We start from the raw sequence: 24470 nt of genomic DNA, 5'->3' as shown, positions 1-24470 counted from the left end.
CTTTGGCTCCCCCCCTCTGTACCTCTGTGCTTGGCTGGGGGAGGTTCTTCTGCTGACTCCATGTGGTGAAGTGAGATGTTTCTCCTGCAGTGGTTCTGTTTGCTGCAGGTAAGAGAGTCTCAGTTCTCTTTTCTTCTGTGTCTCTATTCTGTCAGGGTCCTTGTGTCTGTCCCGAGCCTCCATCTCTAGCTGGTCTATGTGGCTTTTAGCATGCATCAGCTCCTAGTGAGTCTCTGTGATCTGGAGTTTGAGGTTGTTCACCTCCTGTTTCAAAACAGTGAGGATGTGGGCCAGGAAGAAGTTGACTTCAGTCAGATCATTGTGACCATACCTCTGGTTTGAGTCATCTGCCTTTACTTCTCTTCCATCTTTGTCCAGTTGCTTTTGGCTCTGGTGCTGTAATTGATCAGCAGCACTGGTTAGGAGGGTGTTCCTCACGACACCTAGCCAGTCCTTTTGGTCTGCCATCTGGGCAGTTAGGCTGAGCATCTGCAACATTTAGGCACGCTTGTGGTGAGAGTAAGGGCAAGAGACTACTGCAAGATCAAACAGAATTTAGGGCTAAAGGCACAGTGAGCAGCCAGGTGTATAAAATACAGCTAGGTTTAACAAATGACTTAAGATGGTTCTTGTGGTCAAATTATTTCTTAGTATTTCTTACTGATGGCTCACGACAGGCTTGACCTCTGAACAAATAGGAAAGAAAAAGGGAGAGGAAGAAGAGAGCTTTCCTATTAGATTCTGCTTATTAGTGGTGCTCAAAATTATGCCCTAGTAATTGTTCAGATTACTTTTGTAGCTGGTTCATAAAATTGAAGCAACTGTTGTAAATAAACAAAATCAAGAAGGAGAGTATGTCTAGTTGCTTGTGGTTATATTGGGAAATTAAACCACAGAAGAAAAAAAGGAAGATGTAAGTAAATCACAAAGATGAAAGAAATAATACTAGTAAAAATTAATAGCTGACTGCTATTATAATTAAAATCAATAAAAAGATTTAAAGAAGTGACTAAAACAGCAGAATTGGTTTAGATCAGTTCACACTGCATACACACAAGCTGTAGTTAAAGGCTTCACATAAATGATGCTAACCACTAACTGTAGAAGCTATTATTTAGCTTAGCCTGAGGTGCAGGGCTGCTAGGTGAGGTTAGCTTAGCCACCTAGCCTGGTTTGTTTACAATATGGCATCACAGGGTGATGAGTTAGCACTTCCTGTGACAAGTCGTTGTCATGGGAACCAATGCACATCTGAGCAATTCAAACAGTTTATTGAGACTGTCTGCTCATTTCAAACAAGTTACGTATAGAGTTAAAATGTGACGCTTATACTTTCAGATTTTCAAAAACTTGATTTTACATTCAGTAAAATGCAAATATGTTTTGCCATTTGCAAATTTTACTCATGTAAACTCTTCTCTCTACTTTAAACAACGTCTTGTACTTGTTTAAAGGGTAATTACACAGTTTGCTGTAAGTCAAAGCTTGTTTAAGCATATATAGTTAAGTCCGTCTTGTGCATGAATACTGATGTTCCTTTCAGCGAGTGAAACACAGTTTTGGTCAAAAGGTAGCTATGCTTGTAGGTGCAGGCAAAGTTTAGATGAATGACATCAATCTTAACTATAACAGTGGAGCATTACCCAAATCTACATTTATATAACACTGTACTGAGATTCATTCATCAGAAACAGGTTAAGCAATACTGCAATTGGTATTTCTCCAACCAAAGCAGAATAATCAATTCTGGTACAGTTTACATGCCGCTGAGCTGAGATTCCTTCGTCAACACAGGCTTACGCTCTAATACTGAGATTAGGATTTCTTCGCTAAAATCAGATTAACTTTACACTGATACCATTTGAACATATGCTAAAATGTGTCAAGAGTAGACTCTTTCAGTTACAGTAGAGATGTCAATTCAAGCCATCACTTTATCAGCATCTAACAAGCCAGCAATTAGTGACCAAAATGCGCATCGTCTGACATATTCTGACTGGAATTATCAAATGCACACTTTTAAATTGACAGTGGTTTAAGCTCATAACCTTTGTTTATTCATGCCCCGAATTCTCCACCATTTGTAGCAAATTAGCTCAAAATAAATATGAATAATTAATCATAACTAGTTATAATTAATTATTAATATTTTAATCAGTCAATAAAATTAACTTAATGTAATAAAATTAATATTACAATCAATTAACCTGTTGTTCAATGAACACACAGTGTTAATTGTTTATTAACTAAGAAATGTTCATTTCCAGGTTATGGGAAATAACAATCTTATTCTACTAAAAGCCTGTAGTCAGGACCGACATGAATAGGGACTCCCGTACATGAGCGCAAAACACGGACAACCTTACGTGTGACATGAACAAGACTTTATTAACTAAACACTTAAACTACTCTAACATTCACACACATACATGCATACAGTTTACCAAGAGAGAGAGAGAAAGCAGAGTACAGGAAGCAAGAAGTTACAGCATAGTTGGACATTCAGCAGATCAACAGCCTTGAGCAAACCATCAGTTTAGTTTTAACAGGCCCTTCTTTAAAAGGGGTAAGGATACTCAATGTATCCGATAATGAGACTAAGTTTGATACTTGCATGTCTCTCCAAGTTGAATTAAAACTGTCCTGATGCAATTTGTGGAGGCTCCCGTTGAATCTTTGCTGATATTTTCTTGACGAAAGAGAACCGGCTGGATTCAGAGGATCTTTGGTGAATGGAAGGTCTAGGCCGAGGCCTGGCACAAGCTTGGGGTTCCTTAGAAGCTTCTAGCTTCTTAAAGCATCATCTTGACGTCAACATTCATCAGTAAAAGAGAAGAAGAGGAGGAAGAGCAGGAAGAGAAGAGTTTGATCTTGTGTTCAGTGAATATAAGAGGTGAAGAGGTCACACCCTCTTAAGGTGTCTGAGCCAATAAGGAGTTTCCCCCTCGGAGGGAAGTTTTACGAGTCTTTGTTCTATAGCAAGATATTAGCATAAGACACTGGATTGGATGAATGAGAAAAGAACCCTCTAAATTCTTATAATACTAATGTGTCACAGAGTTAGTAACATGTAACATAAATTACCAAATAGGAAATTAAAGTTGGAGTCCGTAGATACCAAACATGCTGCCAATGTGATCTCAGTCAACTATACATTTGCAACTATGGAACATTAATACCAAAATAGTTCAAAAGAGAGAATTAATACATAAAATAAAGCCTATAAAAGGAAAGTCATGATATGGGAAAATTGGATACATGTTTATACATTTCCCAAGTGGTTATATAGAGAATACATAGGATTAAGAGAGTTTATTTGTCCCTCTCAGAAAGAATGAGTCACTGGTCTCTGCAAAATTGTTCCTGATCGTAAAAGGTCCAAGTATCTGTAACAGGACACCTAGTTCTTCCTGTAGTTTAGCTAGTTTGGGATGCTAGTTGCAGTTTTAGGGGGATGGGTTCACAGAGCTTTGATAAAGTGAGTTCATAGGTAATTCATTAACTATATTGAATAATTTTGTGTGCCTGATTAGTCCAGACGCTACAGACTGTATATATATATATATATATATATATATATATATATATATATATATATATATATATATATATATATACAATAATGTTCAAAAGTCTTAGGCCACCACCAGCTTTGTTGTTTTGGTAATGTTTTAATGACCATCCAATTTTTATTTTTTTGTCTTTATTACTATACAAGCAGAAAATACAGGAAATATTTACAAAAAATTTCCTTTAAGCAAAAATCAGTATTTAGTGTGACCTCATGACTTCTTCCAGTTTCTCAAAGAAGAAAATCTGAGAAAGATTCTCAGATTTTGAAAGTTTTCTTGGCCTTCCAAGTCCCTTTCCATTCCATTTCGGTTTAAAAGAGCCGGTTCCTGCTATTGCTCAAGTGTAAGGGGATGTCAATAAATAGTTGCCACTTTAGCCTAAAGAAGTCTTTTTTTTTTTCTGTTTTTTAATACAGCATACAAATTTCCTGTATTTTCTGGTTATATTCTAATAAAGAGACTCATAAATAATTTTATATGGTCATTACAATTACAATGTAAAAACATGTATTTACACAATAAGTGCATTCTATCAAATTATTCATTTAAATGTTAGTACATAATTAAAGACACCCAATGTTAGGTGGAACCGAACATTTTTATATATACAGCACATATTTGTAGAAATGTGTTACATGTAAACTGAAAATTCACGGTTGCTTGTTCATTTTTACATATTCTGTTATGTGCCATACATTCTTACATATCTTGCTCTTCCACAACTGTGTATTTTCAGCTAATATGTAACACATTTCTACAAAAATAAACTGCTGTTGCTGTTTAGTGATTAGGAGAATTTGAGAAAAACAAAAGCGATTGATAAAAACTGTAATAAAAGAAGATAACTGAAAGGCATCAGTCCTTTAAGCTGTTGATGTATAACTAATGGAAAGGTCTTTCTGGTCTCCCAGGATAAGCAAGGTATTCCATGGTGGCTGGGCATCAGCTATAAAGGCATAGGACAGTATGACCACCAGGATAAAGTAAAACCTCGAAAGGTACGTTGTGTTTTCCTGCCTCTGGGCGCTGGAGAAATATGTGTTATCTAAATTTAATCTTGAGTCTTTGTACAGAGCTCAGTATCTTGTGAAATCAGTATTTGATTTCCCCAGATGTAGCATGTCGGCACTTGCATTCATAGTTTATTTGCTCTTGAGACCACTATGATGATATGGAAATGCAGTGTTACATTCACCACATGCAGTCTATACAGGACATCTGCATGTGTTACGTAACAGGGAACTGCTGATGAAACACACAGGTTGTAAAACACAACTTGTACTATATACAGAATTAGAGAGTGACAGGAAATTATCAGATTGTAGCACACTGAAAATATACTGAATTATATAACACATTACACACACATGACATTATTAACCGAACAACAGGTTTAGGAATCTCCAGCGGTGTTAGAACAGGTGGAGCAGTGACCCAGCCTCAGTGAGAGTCATCCATCCTGAGCATTAGATCAGTTTCACTCCGGAATCACAGCAGGGAGGCAATCTGGAGACGCTTCAGTCATGTGAGGAGCTGCTCTGGTATCTGAGTGATGTCATAAGCAGCAAGGCTGGGCTGAGACCACATGCCTGAAGCTTCTGTAGGAAACCTGATGAGACAAGTCAGGCACAGCGAGCAAAGACAGCTTCAGCAGAGTAGACGATAACATAATGAAGAAACTCAGGATTTGATTAACATCATTTAACCTTCCGAACCACCGGTAAGAGGCTCTAAAAGCTGGATAATTCAATTTCACAGGTGAAGTCTTAAGAGACTTGAGAGTTAAGACTAGAGAATGTTCTTGTCGGTAACCTGCAGATGCCGTCGCTGAATTGTTGTGATGACGTATTGAAGGAGAAAGTGTTTATACTGTATGTTATAATGTTTATAAATATTATAGAAATGGTTTATTTTTTCCTTCAGCAACTATACACCTACTTCTTTTAATGACAGAATAACCATAAAAAATGTAGGGTTACTGTCTGCAGGGTTAATATACACTACCGTTCAAACATTTGGGGTCAGTAAGATTTTTTTTTTTTTTTTTTTTTTTTTTTTTTTAGAAATTAATACGTTCAGTCAGCAATGACAAATTAATTTGATCAAATGTGACAATAAAGGCATTTATACTGTAACAAGAGTTTTTAATTTCATATAAATGCTGTTCTTTTGAACTTTCTATACATCAAAGAATCCTGAAAAAAATGTATTATGGTTTCCACACAAACATTAAGCAGCACAACTGTTTTCAACATTGGTAATAAGAAATGTTCCTTGATCATCAAATCATCATATTAGAATGATTTCTGAAGGATCATGTGACACTGAAGACTGGAGTAATGATGCTGAAAATTCAGCTTTGATCACAGGAAGAAATTACATTTTTCAATATATTCGCATAGAAAACAGTTATTTTAAATTGTAATGATATTTCACAATATTTACATTTTTTCTTTATTTTTAAAATGGAATAAATGCCTTTTCGAGAATGAGACTTTAAAAAAACACTACAAAATATTAGACCCCAAATAATTGAATAGTAGTGTTTTTGCACTTAATATGATGGAATCAACTTGAGTTTGAATGTAGTTTTAATAATAGTTTGTAATATTTCACACAAAACTGAAAAATCTCTCATTGTTTATTCACCTTTGTCTCATTCCTGTTAGCTGTTATTTTTTCCATTTAATTTTTTTTTAAAGATGTAGTTCAGTGAAAGCTCAAAAAAGCTAAAAAAGGACCCAAATTTAAGTCAATATTTACTGATAATGTTGTAGTTTTCAAATTAAATTTTTTCATCTTTAATCTAAAATCATAATGAAATTATTTCTAAAATCATAACTGAATGGAAGAGATTAGAAATTGAGGATTGCTTTGGTTACATACAGTACTGGTTGAGTGTGTCAGACGTGCTGTGAGTCATTTTCCAGTGAGGTGTATCGTGAGAGATCAGCCTGTCTGCTGGAGCCCAGTGAAACTCTCACATGTTGTTTTTGCCTGCATTAGCTCTTCCAGTGGAAGCAGTTGGAGAACTTGTACTTCAGAGAGAAGAAGTTTGCTGTGGAGGTGAATGACCCTCACAGGTGAGGAGAAATGGAGTTTGTGGCGACTAACCTTGGATCTGTGTGTGAGCATAAGAGATCATAGAATAGCTGGTTTCCACCTTATACACACTACCATTCAAATGTTTGCCAAATTGATAATGCTTCTTAATGTTATCAATGCAAGTTGTTGTTATTATGAGCTAATAAATGGTTAGTAACTGTTTATTAAAAATGTGTCTTGGCATGCATTGTGTTAGCTGCTATTTTCTGCAGAGTGTGAGTGTAAGTGTTTTCCAGTTTCTTCTGTGAGTATATCCTATTGATCATGCTGCATGTCTCTGTGTTTGTGTGTGTGTGTCCTTCCGCTTGTAGGCGAACGGTGACTAAACGCACTTTTGGCCAGACGGGGCTGGTGATCCACACTTGGTATGCTAGTCACTCATTGATCAAAACCATCTGGATCATGGCCATCAGTCAACACCAGTTCTACCTGAACAGAAAACAGAGCAAAGTAAGTCACCATACACACATGAGATGTAGATTGCTCATATAAGTACAGTAGATTCATACTGACTGACGAGATTCAGCGCACCCAAATCCAAATGTTAAAGCAGGCATTACACCATTCCAGAATAATGAAACGTTTTCTAGACTTAATAATAGTCGCTCTACACCCACAGCAGAGGTGTGTGTGTGTGTGTGTGTGTGTGTGTGTGTGTGTGTGTGTGTGTGTGTGTGTGTGTGTGCTTTTGTTTATATTACATTGTGGGGACCAAATGTCCCCATGATGTAATATAAACCTGAGTTCACCTACATCGTGGGGACCAGCCAGCGGTCCCCACAATGTAAATGGGTTTATAAATCATATAGAATGAGTTTTTGTGAAAAAGTAAAAGTTTGCACAGTTTCCTGTGAGGGTTAGGTTTAGGGGTAGGGGCAGGGTAGGGGGATAGAATGTACAGTTTGTTCAGTGTAAAATGCATTGAAGTCTATGGAAAGTCCCCACAATTCACAAAAACAAACATGTGTGTGTGTGTGTGTGTGTGTGTATGTTTCATAAGTATCAGTTTTTTTAAAGTTGTTATAGTCTCTTATTTAACCTAGAACAATTAGGAATAGTTAACTTTATTATAAAGTACACTTAATTTCAGTGATCCACTTTCTACTTACTATAGGTAACTTTGTAACTACATGTCAACTAACTCTCAGTATTAGTATTAGTAGACTGTAGTCGACTGCTAGATTAGGGTTAGAATAATTAGTTGACGTAGTTGCAAAGTTACATAAAGTCAAAATTAAGTGTTAGCAAATATTAAGCAGACAGTCTACTAATACTCTAATGACTGCTAGTTGACATGTAGTTGCAAAGTTACTTATAGGTAGTAGAATGTTTAACTAACTAGAAATGGACCATTGAAATAAAGTGTTACCAAAAACAAAAATTTTGGTCAGTCGGATGGTAACAAAAATATGTTTTGTTAACGTTCCCATTAAGTTAATGTTCTCTGAACATTTAAAAGGTCCAGTTTTTTAAATGTTTTAAAAACATTTTTTCTTGGTTATGCAGAGGTTAAGGAAACATTCAATTTTTCCATTCTTCAAACATTATGTTCTATTTTGAATGTTCTCTGGACATTCTGAAACAAATTGTAACATTTAAGAAACATTAGACAAACATCCAACTAAAAAACACTTCATTAATATTTACAGGGTTCCCACGTGCCTTGAAAGTACTTGGATTTCAGACACATGAATTCAAGGCCTGGAAAGTACAATTAAAATGTGTCCACGATCTGCTTTTGAAGAAATGTTGTATCGTGCTATATCGTTTTCTGTCAGTTGCAGTCCTGGCGCCTCTGTCTCAGCATACTGTGTAGTACAAAAAGCGACATACATTCACATCACATGTTAACACAGCGGTAGAGTTATACTCACGGAACACTGCAGTTATTCACAATTACAAAAGTTTATTATTTGCATGCTTTTAAAGCCTTGCCGGTTAAACATTTTATCTGCGTGCTCGTCCAACACAGGCTTTTCTGAGCCGAGGCGTGCACATTCTAAAATCTTGTCAAACACTGCATTTGCTGGACAAAGTTATCATTCGCATCTTATTCTGCTAATACTGCCAATACACACAAGGTTTAAGTTAAACGTAAAGTTAAACAGTTGAGAGAAAATCGAATCCGTGTCAATATATTAAGTGCGCGCAAGAGCCTTGCATGTCCTTAAAGGGATAGTCCAACCAAAAATGAAAATTCTGTCACTCTAAAGTTGATCCAAACCTGTATTAATTTGTCTTGTGCTGAACACAAAAGAACATATTTTGAAGAACGTGGGTAACCAAACATTTGCTATTACCCACTGACATAGTATTTTCTTTCCTACTATGGAACTCACTGGGGACCAGCTGTTTGGTTACCCACTTTCTTAAAAAAGAAAAAGAAAAACTTGTATGTTCAACAGAAGAAATGTATTCGTGTTTTAAACAACTTCTACAGTGAGTAAATAATGACAGAATTTCCTTTTTTTAAATACAGCTTATAGCTTTAACAAGAAACTCATAAGAATTGTGATATATAAATTGCAATTCAGATTTTTTTTTTTTCTCAGAAGTGCTCATTTATACCTCTCAATTCTGAAAAGCTTATATATGATGTTTTATTAACAAAGTTCGGGAGGAGCAAGTTCAGATAATTAACCTAATTAGCACAGGTGGAGAGCATTCAGTTAACTCAACCATTGTCAAGAGGTATAAATTCATCAGACTTACCTCTGTTCATCTGAGAGTTTATAATTTGTTACATTTATATAGTGCTTTTCTGGGTACTCAAAGCGCTTTACATATAGTAAAGGGAATCTCCTCAACCACCACCAATGTGCAGCATCCACCTGTAATTTATCAGCATCCCTCCTCCACCCCATCTCCTCACTTCTAGTTCTATCTACTTTTACCACACCGGGGGAGTACTCTGGGTTTGGGCCACAATTTCGAGCTCAGAGCCCTCTCCCAGGACAGCACGCCAAATACGCATAACTTTACTCTATTTAATTATATGGATATGTGAACTCTTGAACTATAATATACTGTATATATTCTGATTTTAAGCTACAATTACGATCCATATAATCCTTTTTTTTTTTCTTTTTTTTTTTCACTTAATTGCAAAATGTACTTTTATAATATTCTCTCTATATTATAATGTTTTTACTCAAGTAATGATTCATAAAAAATTAAAACCAAAACTAGTATGGAATAATTGTTAACATTAGGGATAAGAAAGCTGCAAACAGTTTTAATATATTTCCAAAATGAATGTACGAATGATTCTGTTCCTCTTCCGGGTTAAAATGGATGCAAATGCAATAGGATGATTAAAATGTTAAGTACTGCAAGAGGTCTTTCATGACGCTCCATATGTAATGAGAATTTGATAGGTGCTTGATATAAAATAAACGGTGCTTGAAAAAGTCCTTGAAAGTCCTTGAATCTGGTGTTCATGAAAGAGTGGGAACCCTGTATTTATAAATAACGTTTTTGTGCTAATGTTTTGAGAGCATTATTAAAGACAAGCAGATAGTTTTGAACAAACATTCTATTAATGTTACTGGTAGAACGTTTGTTCGTAACTGAGGGAACCTTGCCAGAACATTCTGAGAATGTTCCCTGATAGCTGGGAACCCATAAGAAATAAAGCACACCAATGAGATTTTTTTTTTTATTTTGATATTTCAACGTCCTGCTTCCTTTATATATTATTTAACAGGCAAAAATCACCACAGCCCGGAGTTTAGGAGACATCGCGACTGACCTGACAGAGAACGGAGCATCAAAGATGAACAAACTGAGTGCAGCAGTGAAAAATCAGCTCATCATGGCCAGTAACGGGAGTCTCGTCTCAACAGGTACATGAGCTCTCGTCTTACCCTCAGGATAGTTCAAGAGTACATGATGATTGAGTCAGAACTGCTCCTTTAGAAACCTTTGTTTATCCACATGTCATCACACATCCACAGATCTGTTAATGAGCTGCTTGCCTCAAATGGCTTCTTTTCCTATTATTTTTGTTGCTTCTTCTCAAGACACATTGTAGACTTAGCGAAATGTCATTGAAGTTCATTGTGCTTTAAACAGTCTCAACGGGATATTTTCTTTTATTACCTGTCATTATGAATGCATTTATTATTTAATGCATTATTTCACAGGTTCAGCTGACTCAGAAATGAATGACGACCAGAAAAAAGAGAAACTTGCTGAGTTGAGAAAGAAAGAGCGAGAGATCCAGGATGTACTTAGCCTAAAACTGACGGAGCTGAAGGAAATTTGCCTGCGAGAGGCTGTAAGCGCAAACAACAGTATTCTTTCATGACTGTGTTGTAATAACACTGATAAACATAAATAGTCCATATACTGTGTACTGTTATAGTTATATTCAGTGTTGGCATTATTATTTATTTGAAAAAGTAACTCAGATATTTTGTTGGAAGTTTAAAAGTTACTAGTTACTTGAAAAAAGTAATCTGATTACTTAACTCACGTTACTTGTAGTGCATTACCGCCAACACTGGTTATATTGCATTTACACAACAGTTAGAAGAAGAAGTTAATACATAGTATCTTACATTTTAGACAAAATTTTACCAGTTTGTTTGTATATTTTGCTCTATGCCATTGAAACTACATTCATTTTGACACATTTATTACAATTCTTAATTCTATATGTTTGGATCATGACTGCATTTATTAGTGTGACTGGCTGACTATATATTATCCCTAACATATTATTTTAGAGAAAATCATTCATTCTTTTGATTTTCAGAGTCCGTCAAAACATGTCTGGGTAATATTTCACTCCAAAATTATATAAATACCATTCAAAAGTTTGGGCTTAATTTTTTTTTTAAGAAATTAATATTTTTATCCAGCAAGGATACATTAAATTGGTAAAAAGTGACAATAAAGACATTTATAATGTTACAAAATATTTCCATTTCAAATAATTGTTGTTTTGAACTTTGTATTCATCAAATAATTCTGAAAACTGGGGAAATGATGCTGAAAATTCCATCACAGGAATAAATTATATTTTACAGTATATTAAAACAGAAACCAGCTATTTTAAATTGTAATAATATTTCATATTTGTTTTATTTTTACTGTATTTTACCTCTTACCTATCTTACCTTAATTTCAGCCCAACTAGAAAGCAAAGTACCTGTACACGTTATGAAAATGAGATTTTTGGGCATTACTCTAATGAGAATGTGAGGGGAAAATAATAATTTTGGTTCTAAAAATGGTTCCATTGTTTTTATGCAAAATATTATTTATTATTTTTTAAATTTGGGTGGTAAAATATAACCCACAAATGTTCTTTGTGACTTTCACCCATTTATAGTATGTTTGATCTGTTTTCTCAGGAACTCACTGGCAAACTCCCAAAAGAGTATCCCCTCATCAAAGGCGAAACCCCTCCTCATGTTCGGAGGAGAGTCGGGACGGCCTTCAAATTGGATGACCTTTTCCCATATAATGAGGTTAGTGTGAAACATTGCCACACAACAATGTTGCCAAGTAGAGGACTGAATAATATATTAGACACTGGGGGTTTGGCTCTATTGTTCTGAGGCTGTCCTGAGCTGGTCAAATGCCAATGACTGAAATGACAGATCTTCTTCATGACGTTGTTCATTATCACCTGTAAGATTTTAGCTGCCAAATAATTCCAGCATGTGACCTTGTATTGGAGATCAATCTTGGGAAACAGCCACTTGTTTTGGACAAAGAATTCTGTTTATTGATTGGTGGTTTCAACCACAGATTCTGATCGAGAACAAACCCAGGGTGTGTTTGTTTTAGTTTGTGGCCTAAGAGATCATGAAAAGTTATGTTATGGCTTGTAATTCATCTTTATTAGCATTGAAGCTATCTACATGCTAGTATATTTGTAAAAGTTGACCAAAAAAACATACATTTGCATTTCATAAAACAGACCACAAATATTGATGACTCATCGATTGGCATATTTACATTTTTGAGCATATTTATGATTAGAATATAAATTAAATTACATGATTGACAATCCTCCTTTCCAGGATCCATATCTCAGAAATTTGGAGAGCCGCTTTGCGCTGCAGCAGAAAATTGTGGAAGCGGCCAAGAAGCTCGCTGCTGATCCTGAAATCTCTAAATTAGTGAGGAAAAAAAGGAGGAGGAACTGTCTAGACGCCATGCAAAAGCTGCAGGAGATCGAAGATGAAATGAACCAGTACAGACTGAAGAAAGGACAAAAACCCACACAGAGAGCTTCTGTGATCATAGCCGGTATGTAGGACAGATGTCCACTGAAGTGGCTCATCGCAGGGCAAGGACACTCTGCAGTGCATAAAGACTAGATTTTTACTTTTTTTCCTGACATGCCTCAGAAATATTTATGCCCGTATATAAAGATGTTTATTATATCATCAATGTCATATTTTTATTTAGAATGCTTTCAATTCTTCAAGTGCAGAGTGAAATGCAAACTCAGAATATTACACAAACCTGCAATAATTAAATGTTAAATAATACAAATACTTTATGTATTTGATCTCACTTTATTAACAGATGTCTTTGTTGCTGACCTTCAATTTTGACTTTGAATTCAACCATACTAATAATCAAAAATGACTTTAGTTAAACATCACATTTGTGTTTCTTTTTTTATTATTATTATTTAAGTAAGTTGAACTATTCTTCTGCAATCCAGAACGTCAGTGCAGCTGAAAGATTTGTTTGAGCTGCGCCCTCTACTGTACAGGCGTGAATTTTTTTATTTCCTTCAGGTTGAGGTTTATTAATTTCACTTTTGGTGTGAAAGGGCCTTTACATTTGCCAAAATTAGAACTTTGTTGTTGTTGTTATTAATAAACAAACAAGCAAGCCCAGCCCATGTGAGAAAAAGTAATGCAAAAATAATGAAACACATTACTTTTCATAAAAAGTAATTAAGTAACACAATTAGTTATTTTTTTAAGGAGTAATGCAATATTGTAATGAATGAAGAGTAACTTTTAAAAGTAACTTTTCCGAACACTGTTTTTAATACACTTAAGTACGCATTTAAAAATGCACTTTGTATTAATGTCAAAATAAACATTTTTATTTAAAGTGCATTTTAAAACATTGTTTTAATGCTTTAAAGAAATACACTTAGTTTGTAACATAATTACATTTAAAGTTAAAATATTTGAAATATAGTAAATTGCAACTTTATCATTAAAATTTGTAATTATAAATATATTTAAATACATGACAGTAAATACATGAGTCTCGATAGAAATTTCATTATATTTTATTGTACCATAAATGCTTATCAGTGCATTTGGGAATACACTTTAGCCATATTTCAAACACAATACAAGTAATTATGCATAGTTATATGCAACTAACCCTAAACCGAAGCCTAACCCTTAGTAAGTACATGTTGTTAATTAATACGACTCAGTACTAAATGTACAATTATACTGTAACAAGGACACCTTAAAATAACGTCTAACGTGTAACTCATGTTTTAATCTGATTACAATTAACATGCAATTAAGTGTCTGAAAACATTGTTCACACTTAAAGGGTTAGTTCACCCAAAAATAAAAATTATGTCATTTATTACTCACCCACATGTTGTTCCACACCCATAAGACCTTCGTTCATCTTCGGAACACAAATTAAGATATCTTTGATAAAATCCGATGACTCAGTAAGGCCTGCATCGCCAGCAATAACACTCCTTTTCAATGCCCAGAAAGATACTAAAAACATATTTAAAACAGTTCATGGGACTACAGTGGTTCAACAGAGCGCCAAAATCACATGATTTCAGTAAACAAGGCTTCGTTACATCGTATTTTGAAACTTCAATAGTTCACGTGACTTTGGCAGTTTGATACACGCTCAAACTGCCGCAGGTTAGATGGACTGACCAAAAGCTCGGAAATTCAGTCCATCTGAAGGAAGCCATTAAAGTAAGAGAATCCAAAAGATACACAAGAGACTGTGAAACAAAGTACCACTGCAATTTCACAGCGATTATGAATGAGGCTCAAGCCTCATATTTTATGTATCATATTTATGTGTATTAGGCTGTTAATTTAACATGTTAATTTAGTGTGATTAATTATAACAGCATATGCAATATAACTGATTAATCATATCATGTAGTTAATTTAATTAAATTTTTAATTGACATTGATTTATGTAGTGTTTCATCACATAACATCACTTCTCTTTCTTCCATAGATGAACTGGCTCAGTCTGATTGCAGCTCTCTGTGTGATAGTCTTCCTCTAGATGACGGTAATGACATCAATTATGAAACCACTATCAGCTCTCCTGATATATGTAATTAAGATGTATTACAACTCACTAGCTCACTTCCAGTGCTTCTTCCTCAGCATTGTTCCCTACTGTAGGCACTGAGTCATGCACATTAACACTCATAATAGATCATTTATCATGCAAAACCAACAATGAATTTACATATTATTTGAGCTGGATGCAACCAAATGTAGTGGAGCAGAAAAGCACAGCAGTCAAAAGCCATCTTTGTTTCTTCAGAAGATGACAGTCAGAGGCCACGTTCTCGCTCTGTCCAGTGTTCCCCGTGTCTCAGTCCTCCTCGGTCATCGTCCGGCCTGGAGTATGACCCCGAGAGGCGATCCTCAGCCAGCGACACACACCACGACAGAGCTCTTAACAGGTGTGAATGATCACTGTACTGCATGATCTACTGGGCTGGATCACATGAAAACTGTCAAGAACATTATTGCTCCAAAAATGACATAAAATCATCATACAAGTATTTATAACTCCCATATTATATCCCAAGTCTTCTAGCCCATTCAATATCTTTGTGTTACATCAAACCAAGCATAAAATTCAATAAAATTTACATTTCATTGTTCTTATCAGTCACGTAGGGCTAAATGCATGACATTTTATAATGAATGCTATGCAAACATACTATTTTTATATTATTTGAAAGTGCTACAGCAGCGGAGAAGATTGCAAGTGCAATAATTAGCATTATTTTAATGTTATGTTGTTGTTTTTTTTGTTTTGTTTTTTTACTTAAATCTACACCACATTACAGCTTACCCTCTTACAGCAGATTTAGTTCATAAACAACTGACCTAAAACAATTGTGACTTAAAGATGAGTTTCATTTACAAGAATCAATCCTAAATTTTGGCATTTGTTACTTTTCGCGCCATCGGTCACATGCACACTTAAGCTCCAAGGATCTCCTGGTTCTTGGCTCATTTTGAGTTAACTAGAGACTCGATCTGAACAGATCATTGAATCACTGAGTTGTTGACTCGAGAACAGCTGCAACTGGATCAGTCCAAATCGCAAATGAATCATTTGGTGCGATTTGCGAACCGGTGTAACATTAAACATTATTTCTTATTTTTTTATCTTTTGATTTTGGGCTGAAAGATTACCCAGACATGTTCTCATCAAGAGTATTCCTCTGTCTGTTTGAAATCAGATTAGATCATGAGGTCCAAGGGCCAGGACATTATTACACCCCCCGAGAAGTGTTCTCTGCCCAAAGCAGTCCGTGTAAAACTTTACCCAGAATGCCGAAGGACCCCCGCAGCTTACCGCAAACCCCTGTCATGCCCCGTAATGCCTACAGCAGCAGCCAACTCAGGTAAGTTGACTTGGATCAGTAGCATCCAGTACTTAAAATAGTGTATAAAATCCAGTATTTTATTTATTTTATTCAGTGCTTTCCCTTTTTTACCAAAACAAACAAGACATGTTTATCTGCGTCCTGTAGGTCGGAAGGTCAAATCCGTGCATTCCGACACCGCAGCGGCAGTTTGGAGTCTCAGTCACAACTTCTCCACTCTCACTGTGCAAACAAGTCGGTGTTCCCGCTGTCTCCTTCACGCCGTAGCAACAGCACTGAGGTGTTGGATGACTGCTTGTCCTATACCAGCATGTCCAGCATGGACTACTGCCTCCCCTGCTCAGCCACTCCTCCCTACCGCACACTGGACTCGCAATCCCATGACTACCGACTCCATCGCAAAGTGGAGATCTACGGAAATACGGGGAGCATGCCCAACTTGGTCCCTCAAAACTCCAGCTGTTATGGCTACCAGCAGAATCACTACGGACCAACTGCCTACTATGTGGCTGGGTATCCCGGTTTCGAATATGAGCCTTGTTCTAACGGAGCTTACGTTTACGAGAGTGAACTCGAGGGTCATTATAACATCAACCCCACTTACCCAGCACATGGTTACCAGGGCCGTACTCGCAACAGGCATTATGGAATAGAGGGGTCGGATAATTTGTCACAAAATCCATACGCAACTGTGAGGCCCCCTAGAGGCAGGCAGGGACCCTTGAATGAGGTGTTGACCAAGAACATGTACAAGGCATTGGTGGCAGAGCATTTGAAGGGATGGTACAATCGCAGCGCTGGGCACAAGGACCCAGGTGCCTATCAGCTGGTGTACACCTACAAATATGACAGAGGTTCCCAGCACAGCCTAGGCTACCAGACGCTGCCCGCACCCTTCAGCCACTCCAGCCGAACAAACTCATTCTCTTCAGGTAAGTACAGTTCCTCAAACATAACACAGTAGAGATCAGGGGTTCTCAACTCTGCAGGAAAGTGGATATCGTGGGCCAGGGTTTAGCTCCTACCTTGATCAAACTCACCTGCCTGTAACATTCTAGTAATCTTGAAGACCTTGATTAGCTTGGTCAGGTGTGTCTGATCAGGGTTGGAGCAAAACTCTGCAGGAAAGTGGATCTTGAGGGCCAGAGTTGAGAACTCCTGATGTAGACTATGATAAACAAATAATATGGGCAACAAAATGCCTGGTTCTGGTGCAGGCCCACAGTAAGGAATTGTTGGGCCACAGTCCTGGGGGTTCCGGATCCTCCGCAATCCAGTCCGGGCCACAGCCCACACCTGGGACAAAAGGTCCAGTTGTCTCCCGTTTTTTTGGCCATGCTTAGAGTGGTGCACAACCATGCTTGGGACAACCTTGGGTGTGACAAATGATTATTTCCAAAAGGAGCCAACAAATTTAAAAGGGCTATAAGAATTGATTTTTTTTTTTTTTTTAGAAAACTGCACAGTAGAAATGGACCAACAAGAAATAAGATATAGATTTTTTGTTGACTTTCAGAGTGAATCAAAAATCGAATAGACTTTGGGATGTAACCCACCCTGTACCCCTTGTCTGATGGACATGAATGATACCTCATCATGGAAAATGTGCTAATAGTTTTCTAAATGATTGAACTTACAATTTCATTTGGTAGGCGATAAAATCCTGTAGATTTGCACTGAATGAGGGAATCAAGTCAGGGGCCAGTTGCATAAACTTAGCCACTATATTGACTGTGACTTAAGAACAAGTTTGACAAACTTGCAGTTAACCAAGGGGTAATCCGTCCAACCTTTCCTATTCAAATTAGACCAATTTACTTTTTTATGTAACTGACTTCAAAATATTTAGATGACTAACATTTTAGTCATAAAGTAGTTTATGCAACCGACCACAGATCTGGAGACCAGGATATTGTTAGGACTTGGTGTAAACTTTGACTTGGGCCAGTAAGCAACCAACTAAAACACCCTAGTAACCACACACCCTAGCATTGTAGCGGAAATTTTTGCATGGTTTTCTACCCCTAACATTTTCTTCTGATGAAATTTAATGTTAGGTAACATCACACCTTTCTTCCTTACTAGTGTCATCTACTGCCAGTGGAGGGGGAAACTGGCAGAATAATTTGGCAGTGGGTCTGACTGATGGTGAATTGGCAGATGTTCCCTCGAGCACTGGGGCTTACAGTCCTTCTTACAGTCGCAGCCCTACACACAACAGGTGAGACAGAAAAATGAGTTCTTTTGAAGACAAATCTGTGCAAGGCTACTTTGGACAAGCCTCAAAAAACAGCTGTTTAGTTGTATTCATAATGGTCATGAAGTCCAGTGAGGGCTGATATGCATATGTTTATGGATGCTGGAATGTAAAGCGTGATTTTAGCAATGGATCTCAATTTAGGTTCTGCACACATTCAGTCCAGTGTAGGTGTGTTCAGTGACAGTCCTCCTCCCGGAGGACCACCTTCTTGTAGAGTTCAGCTGCCTGCAAGTTTCTAGTAATTCAGAGACCTTGAATAGCTGGGTCAGGTGTGTTTAACTTTGAAGATAAACTGTCCAGGACAGTGGTCCTCTCGGACCAGGATTGGCCACCTCTGTCACCACAGGGCTTAGCCTAAGCCAGGATTAGGCCTTAGTTCAGTTTTGGGCATTTAAATAGCTTTTATATATTTTCACTAGAAAAAATATACATTACTGGTGTACAACCTGAAACAAAACAATGACACTGACATATTTTAATATATGTCAGTAAAAGTTGCTTTCAGTTAAAACAACTCAAACATGCATTTTAATCTAGGACTAGCTTAAGTCTTGTCTGTGAAACCGGGGGTTTTGATTAGTTCACTTTCAAATGAAAATGAGCCCAAGCTTTACTCACCCTCAAGCCATCCTTGGCTTATATGACCTTGTTCTTTCTAATGAACACAATCGGAGAAATATTAATAAATATCCTGACGCATCCGAGCTTTATAATTGCAGTGAATGGGACCAACGAGTATGAGTTAAAGAAAGTGTCTCCATCCACATCCATACATCATATACGTACTCCACGCGGCTCCAGGGGGTTAATAAAGGCCTTCTGAAGCGAAGTGATGCGTTTGTGTAAAAAAAAATTATATTGAAAATAGCTCCGCCAGACTGCCTTCTGTATTCAACTTACGGAAAAAGCTTAACTGACGTGAAACCAGTTTACACTATCTTCCTAAGTTGAACAGGGAAGGTGTAGGATGTAGCGTAAGCGTTTTGAACTGCAAGAGTTTTACATTTTCTTCGTAAGTTGAATACGGATGGCGGTCTTGCGAAAGCTAGATATTTTACTTCATAACTTGTCAAATATGGACTTTTCTTTTTTTTTACACAAACGCATCACTTCGCTTCAGAAGGTCTTTATTAACCCCTGGAGCCTTGTGAAGTACGTTTATGATGGATGGATGTGGATGGAGACACCTTCAGCTCATACCCGTTGGTCCTGTCCACTGCCATTATAAAGCTTGGATGCATCAGGATTTATTAATATTTCTCAGAGTGTGTTCATCAGAAAGAAGAAAGTCATATACACATAGGATGGCTTGAGGGTTAGTAAAGCTTGCGCTAATTTTCATTTGAAAGTGAACTAATCATTTAAATGAGGATTTGAGACAGTTAATATGTCATAATGGCTTAAGGTCTTTTAGGTAGAGACACATTTTTACAGCGTTTTTTTTTTTTTTTTTTTTGTCCTCTGGACATTTATGGAAATAAGCATTTTCACTTTGTCCTGTCAAATATGGGTTCTACCTTGACTGAGGTCAATATAGTATCAGCATTAGATCATAGTGAAGTCATTTTGTGTTTATGGAAAATATTCTAATACAATAAAACTCAATGAAACCTGACCACTTTAGCAACCATTCAAGTGCAAAAACATCTTCAAACCACTTGCCAGTGTTGCACCTTGGTTGCAGTTAGGAATTGTGGCATTCCAATTTAAAGTTTTAAAAACATGCTAGTTCCACACCTAAGATAAAACAAATAATGTACCCAAAACGAATAATAAAAAATGAAAAAATTAAACAAATAAAGGAAACAAAACAAATAAAAAACTAAGAGATATCAAATAATGCTAACAAAGTGAATAAAAAGATTAAACAAAGTGAATAATAATAGCACAAAAAAAGAAACTAAAAATGCAAACAAAACTAATAATAAAAACAAAGAGTTCAAACTAAAAATTTAAATAGCACATCATGTGCATTGTTAATATATTTGGATCACCAAAACAATCAGATTTTTGTAAAATCAAAATAAAACATTTAAACATTGTAAAAAACACCTAGCAGCCTTGCTGCAACAGTAGCAGATTTTTAGGATGAGAAGAAAATAGACCAAACTACAATATTTGTAAAGTATTTTATTTTCTGTTTAGCACTTTCAAATAGTTCGGTCTTTTGTCCATACTTTAACGGGCATATTAATCCCTCTTTTGTGTGAAGTCCTCAGGCTTTTTGGTGTGTATCCGTGGAACTTTTCAATCTAACTGCATTATTATGACAAACCTCCACTTCAAGGCATGAACGGTTGACATGTTGACATATTCTAATGCTTGATTTTTCTTGTGTCTCTCACGGCAGGTTCCCAGCAGAAAGTGCCGCCTCTCACTCACCAGAGCCGGCAGAGGTGTTCGGTGCCATGGCCAGCTGTTCCGACGCAGACCATTAAAGAGCGCATGAGGACAGGTCAGCCGTCAAACTGTCATCTTTCATTGCTGTGATTTTATTTTATACAGTTAGAGACTGACACTGTTAACCCTTTTCCACCAACGTGGTTCCGGTGCAGGTTCTCAGCCTGTGTCTATTCTCAAACAGTTCTGTGCATTTCCAATGCAGAAAAGGGGGTTGATGCAAAAAGATTGGTTCAACACTGGCCCTAAAAACTTGATGGTCTCAAACAGAGCAGAGGGCGGAGAAATGCTGCTGCTGTCTCATTGAGCAATGTAATAATGTTGCACTCAGGGCCTAAAATTAACACTCACCAAGCGACAATTGTGAGTAAAAATCTGCATTGGCGAGTATATGAAGCAGTGTCAATCGCCAATTTGCCGGTAATATTTTTATGTATTCTAGCAATGCAATGTTGTGAGAACATGAACACAAATTTGAACAATGATCAGGTACTCGCACACTGTGTGGGAAGTTTTCTGTGTGCAAACATCCGAAGTGCACCATCTCAGACAGCGTGTGAACATTGAATTGGGCTCTCTTTCATGTAGTCTTGCACTTGAACGGACAAATTCAGAAAAAAAGGTAAAAAAATGCCCATCTTAGTGAGTATCCTAGTAAACATAGTTGGTAATGGCTTGAGTGAACGTAAACAGTAGAGAAAGATGTGTACAGTATCAGTATATTTGATCCGTGCATTCGCTCTTAAAGTGACAGCAGCCTAATATTCCTGCTGTGTTTTTAATGTAATAAGGATTAATCTGTTTCATTTACACAGTAGTTTTCAGGTAGAGACATTGAATAAAGGAATCAAATGTAAAACAACACTGTTTAATCTTTACTGTTACTTGTCTTTAATGATGTTTTAAATTTATCTTAGTTAATCTAGTAGTTTTAGCTGTGGCATCAAAATTGGAATAGAGAATTTTTGCTGTTATCTTCAATTTTGGTGTCATAGTTGCCTATTTTTTGCACACAAAAAAAAAAATTCCCAAGACACCGGCCATTGGCAGGTGTGGCAAAAAGTTGGTTTTATTCCCTGGTTGCACTACATTGCTCTTTATATCCAAATACATAAAACCATGCATCCAAAAGAGACTCAGTGTGCGAGAGAACCAGGACTTTATGCGAGTTGTTGGTTCTCTAGAATCACTTCCGGTACTGTGAACAACAGAAGTATCACACTGCCTGCACAAACACCAGGATGCGCTGTTTGATTTTAGACTGGTTATAGTCTAATAGTAAACAACACACAGTTATGTCACGTCACACAGTTCGTGCAGCCATTTTGGTGGAAAAGAGGCATGACAGTACTGTGATTTAAAGCTCTTCTTATGCTCTCTCTAAACCTTGAGCCATACATATAGATCAGTGAAACAGAATGAAGAGATTTTTTTTACAAGATCCACTAATGAAATGTCTTTTTGGAATTCTCCGATTGGCTATTGGAGTATCTAATTTCACGTCAATCCCATCACACAGAGCACATGATGATACCGCAGTAACACGACTGCTGTATTTAACTTCTGGAGGACCAAAAGACATATTGGCACAACAGAAACTAAAGGAAACAGAAGCACCTTACCGACAGATGTGGACAACATGGACCTAATTCTCTCGTGCCTTGGAATGAGATGTCTTTCAGTTCCAGAGTGACAGGAGAAGCCCTGTGGTCATGCTAATGGACGTCTAGCTGAACAAATGACTGAACAAAAGCCCAGAACTGTCAGAGCATCAGTGTTTATTTGCGTTAGTACTTCTGGCCAGCACAGAGAAAAATAAGCCAACCCAATGAGAAGTGCACACATATAGTGAATGTCATTTCATATTAGAGTTTCTAAGGAGATGAAGAAACTAGCCATATCACATGATCTTTTTTATGTTGCCATACACAGAACAGTTGATAGAACTTCAAAACACTGCGACAAAATAATGTAAATATTATGAACGAGTGGTTGTTTTTAAATTGCTTTTCTTATTTTTAATTTATTGAGTTTTCCATGCTTGTAGAAGTGCATAATACGTGAGACAAGTGAGTCGTTGATGCTGTATATACTTTGTCCTGCACAAATTCTGTTAGAACAGCACTTGATTGAAGTGAAGCTTGGCAAGACTGCCGATACAAGACCCTGGAAAATCCAGACTTTGGTTGTTCTGCTTTAAGAAAAAAAGATGTTTTCTGTTTTTACTACAGAACACTGTAAGAATGTTGTCAATGTTCTTCAAGGAATGTTCTGGTTCAACACAAGTTAAGCTCATGTGAAGCATGCTGTCGATTACCACACAGAATCATTCGCTTGTTCCTCGAACATACAGACCTAACTTAAATTTACTACAATAATGCACTTACAGTGGATGTCTAGGTAAACATTACAGATGATATAGTACTTGAAGCACTTATATTAATTTGTCCTTTCAAAAATGTGTTATATGAACTGTAAAGTTGTGATGAAATAAAATAAAATAGAAATATAAGATGAAAAACTAAATGAAATGAAAATGTGAAATGTTGCCTAGGCAACATTTCACATTTTCATTTCATTTAAAGTTAGAGCACTAAAATTGGAAATAAATAAAAACTAAAACGGAAATAAAAATTAATTAAACTTATATAGTAATATGTAAAATAAATAAAAGCACATAATTACAAAAAAATAAATGAAAATAAAAAATGAAAATGTATATATAAATAAAAGCCACTTCAAAACATGAAAACAATAATAGCGCATGAATAATAATAAAAAAAAAAATTGTGAAAAGTTATATTCAACTTCTAACAAGTACGTGTTGACTTAAATTTTTTGTATACGTTTTGTGGCAATACTTTCAAACTTTTATACCACATATACACCATTGTGAGTGCATTACTGTATTTTTGTTTTAAACTGTGGGACAAAACCTTTTTCTGCTCGTTTCTACCACAGAATAAAAAATATATATAATTGCAACTTTTTTTCCTCACAATTCTGAGTTTACATCATGCAATTCTGAGAAAAGGAATTACGAGATAAAATGTTGCAATTACCTTTTTCATTCATTCGCAGAAACATGTTTGCATACCAACTTAACTTGAACTGAGCCTGAAACATTCCTTTTAGCCTCATTAACAAAGCGCCCATGTGCCATTCTGGAATACACAGACCTCCTGCTCTGAATGTGTCAATCTGATGTACAGATTGTTATTTCCTGTATTGTCTGTATTTGTGGCTTAGAAGCATGTGATGTACAAGCACACGTTTTAGAAAGTTATTTGGTGTTTTTTAAACTCGATGGTTTGAATGTGATCAATGACCTTTGACCCAGCACACCTTTCATTGGAAAATATTCATTCCTTTAATTAGTCTCTCATTTTCCAACAGGATGTGAATAAAAATAAAAAATAAATAAAAAGTTGTATTCAATTGTTATGACTTTTTACATTACAATATCATGTATGACGCCCTTTCAGGTTGTGTTGGCACTAAGAGTCGATCGATTCAT

General features: G+C 36.4%; 1 protein-coding gene across 2 annotated transcripts in view; it reads left to right on the top strand.

Moving 5' to 3' along the window:
- The window catches only part of frmd4bb (FERM domain containing 4Bb), a 98952-nt gene extending 75446 nt beyond the window's left edge, over window positions 1–23506 (top strand). For both annotated transcript variants that reach the window (XM_067372373.1, XM_067372374.1), the window contains 14 exons: window positions 4484–4570; window positions 6579–6655; window positions 6989–7127; window positions 10384–10522; window positions 10823–10956; window positions 12038–12154; window positions 12713–12941; window positions 14895–14951; window positions 15213–15354; window positions 16147–16311; window positions 16441–17225; window positions 18379–18514; window positions 20904–21008; window positions 22473–23506. In XM_067372373.1, coding sequence (XP_067228474.1) covers window positions 4484–4570; window positions 6579–6655; window positions 6989–7127; window positions 10384–10522; window positions 10823–10956; window positions 12038–12154; window positions 12713–12941; window positions 14895–14951; window positions 15213–15354; window positions 16147–16311; window positions 16441–17225; window positions 18379–18514; window positions 20904–20991 — 2295 coding nt within the window. In that variant the 3' untranslated portion in view covers window positions 20992–21008; window positions 22473–23506. The remainder of the gene's footprint in view (window positions 1–4483; window positions 4571–6578; window positions 6656–6988; window positions 7128–10383; window positions 10523–10822; window positions 10957–12037; window positions 12155–12712; window positions 12942–14894; window positions 14952–15212; window positions 15355–16146; window positions 16312–16440; window positions 17226–18378; window positions 18515–20903; window positions 21009–22472) is intronic.
- The last annotated feature ends 964 nt before the right edge of the window (window positions 23507–24470 follow it).

The sequence above is a fragment of the Chanodichthys erythropterus genome, chromosome 20, assembly GCF_024489055.1.
Source record: "Chanodichthys erythropterus isolate Z2021 chromosome 20, ASM2448905v1, whole genome shotgun sequence".
Classification (NCBI taxonomy): domain Eukaryota; kingdom Metazoa; phylum Chordata; class Actinopteri; order Cypriniformes; family Xenocyprididae; genus Chanodichthys; species Chanodichthys erythropterus.
The sequence above is the reverse complement of the archived record's forward strand: the minus strand, read 5'-3'. Positions and strand labels throughout refer to the sequence as shown.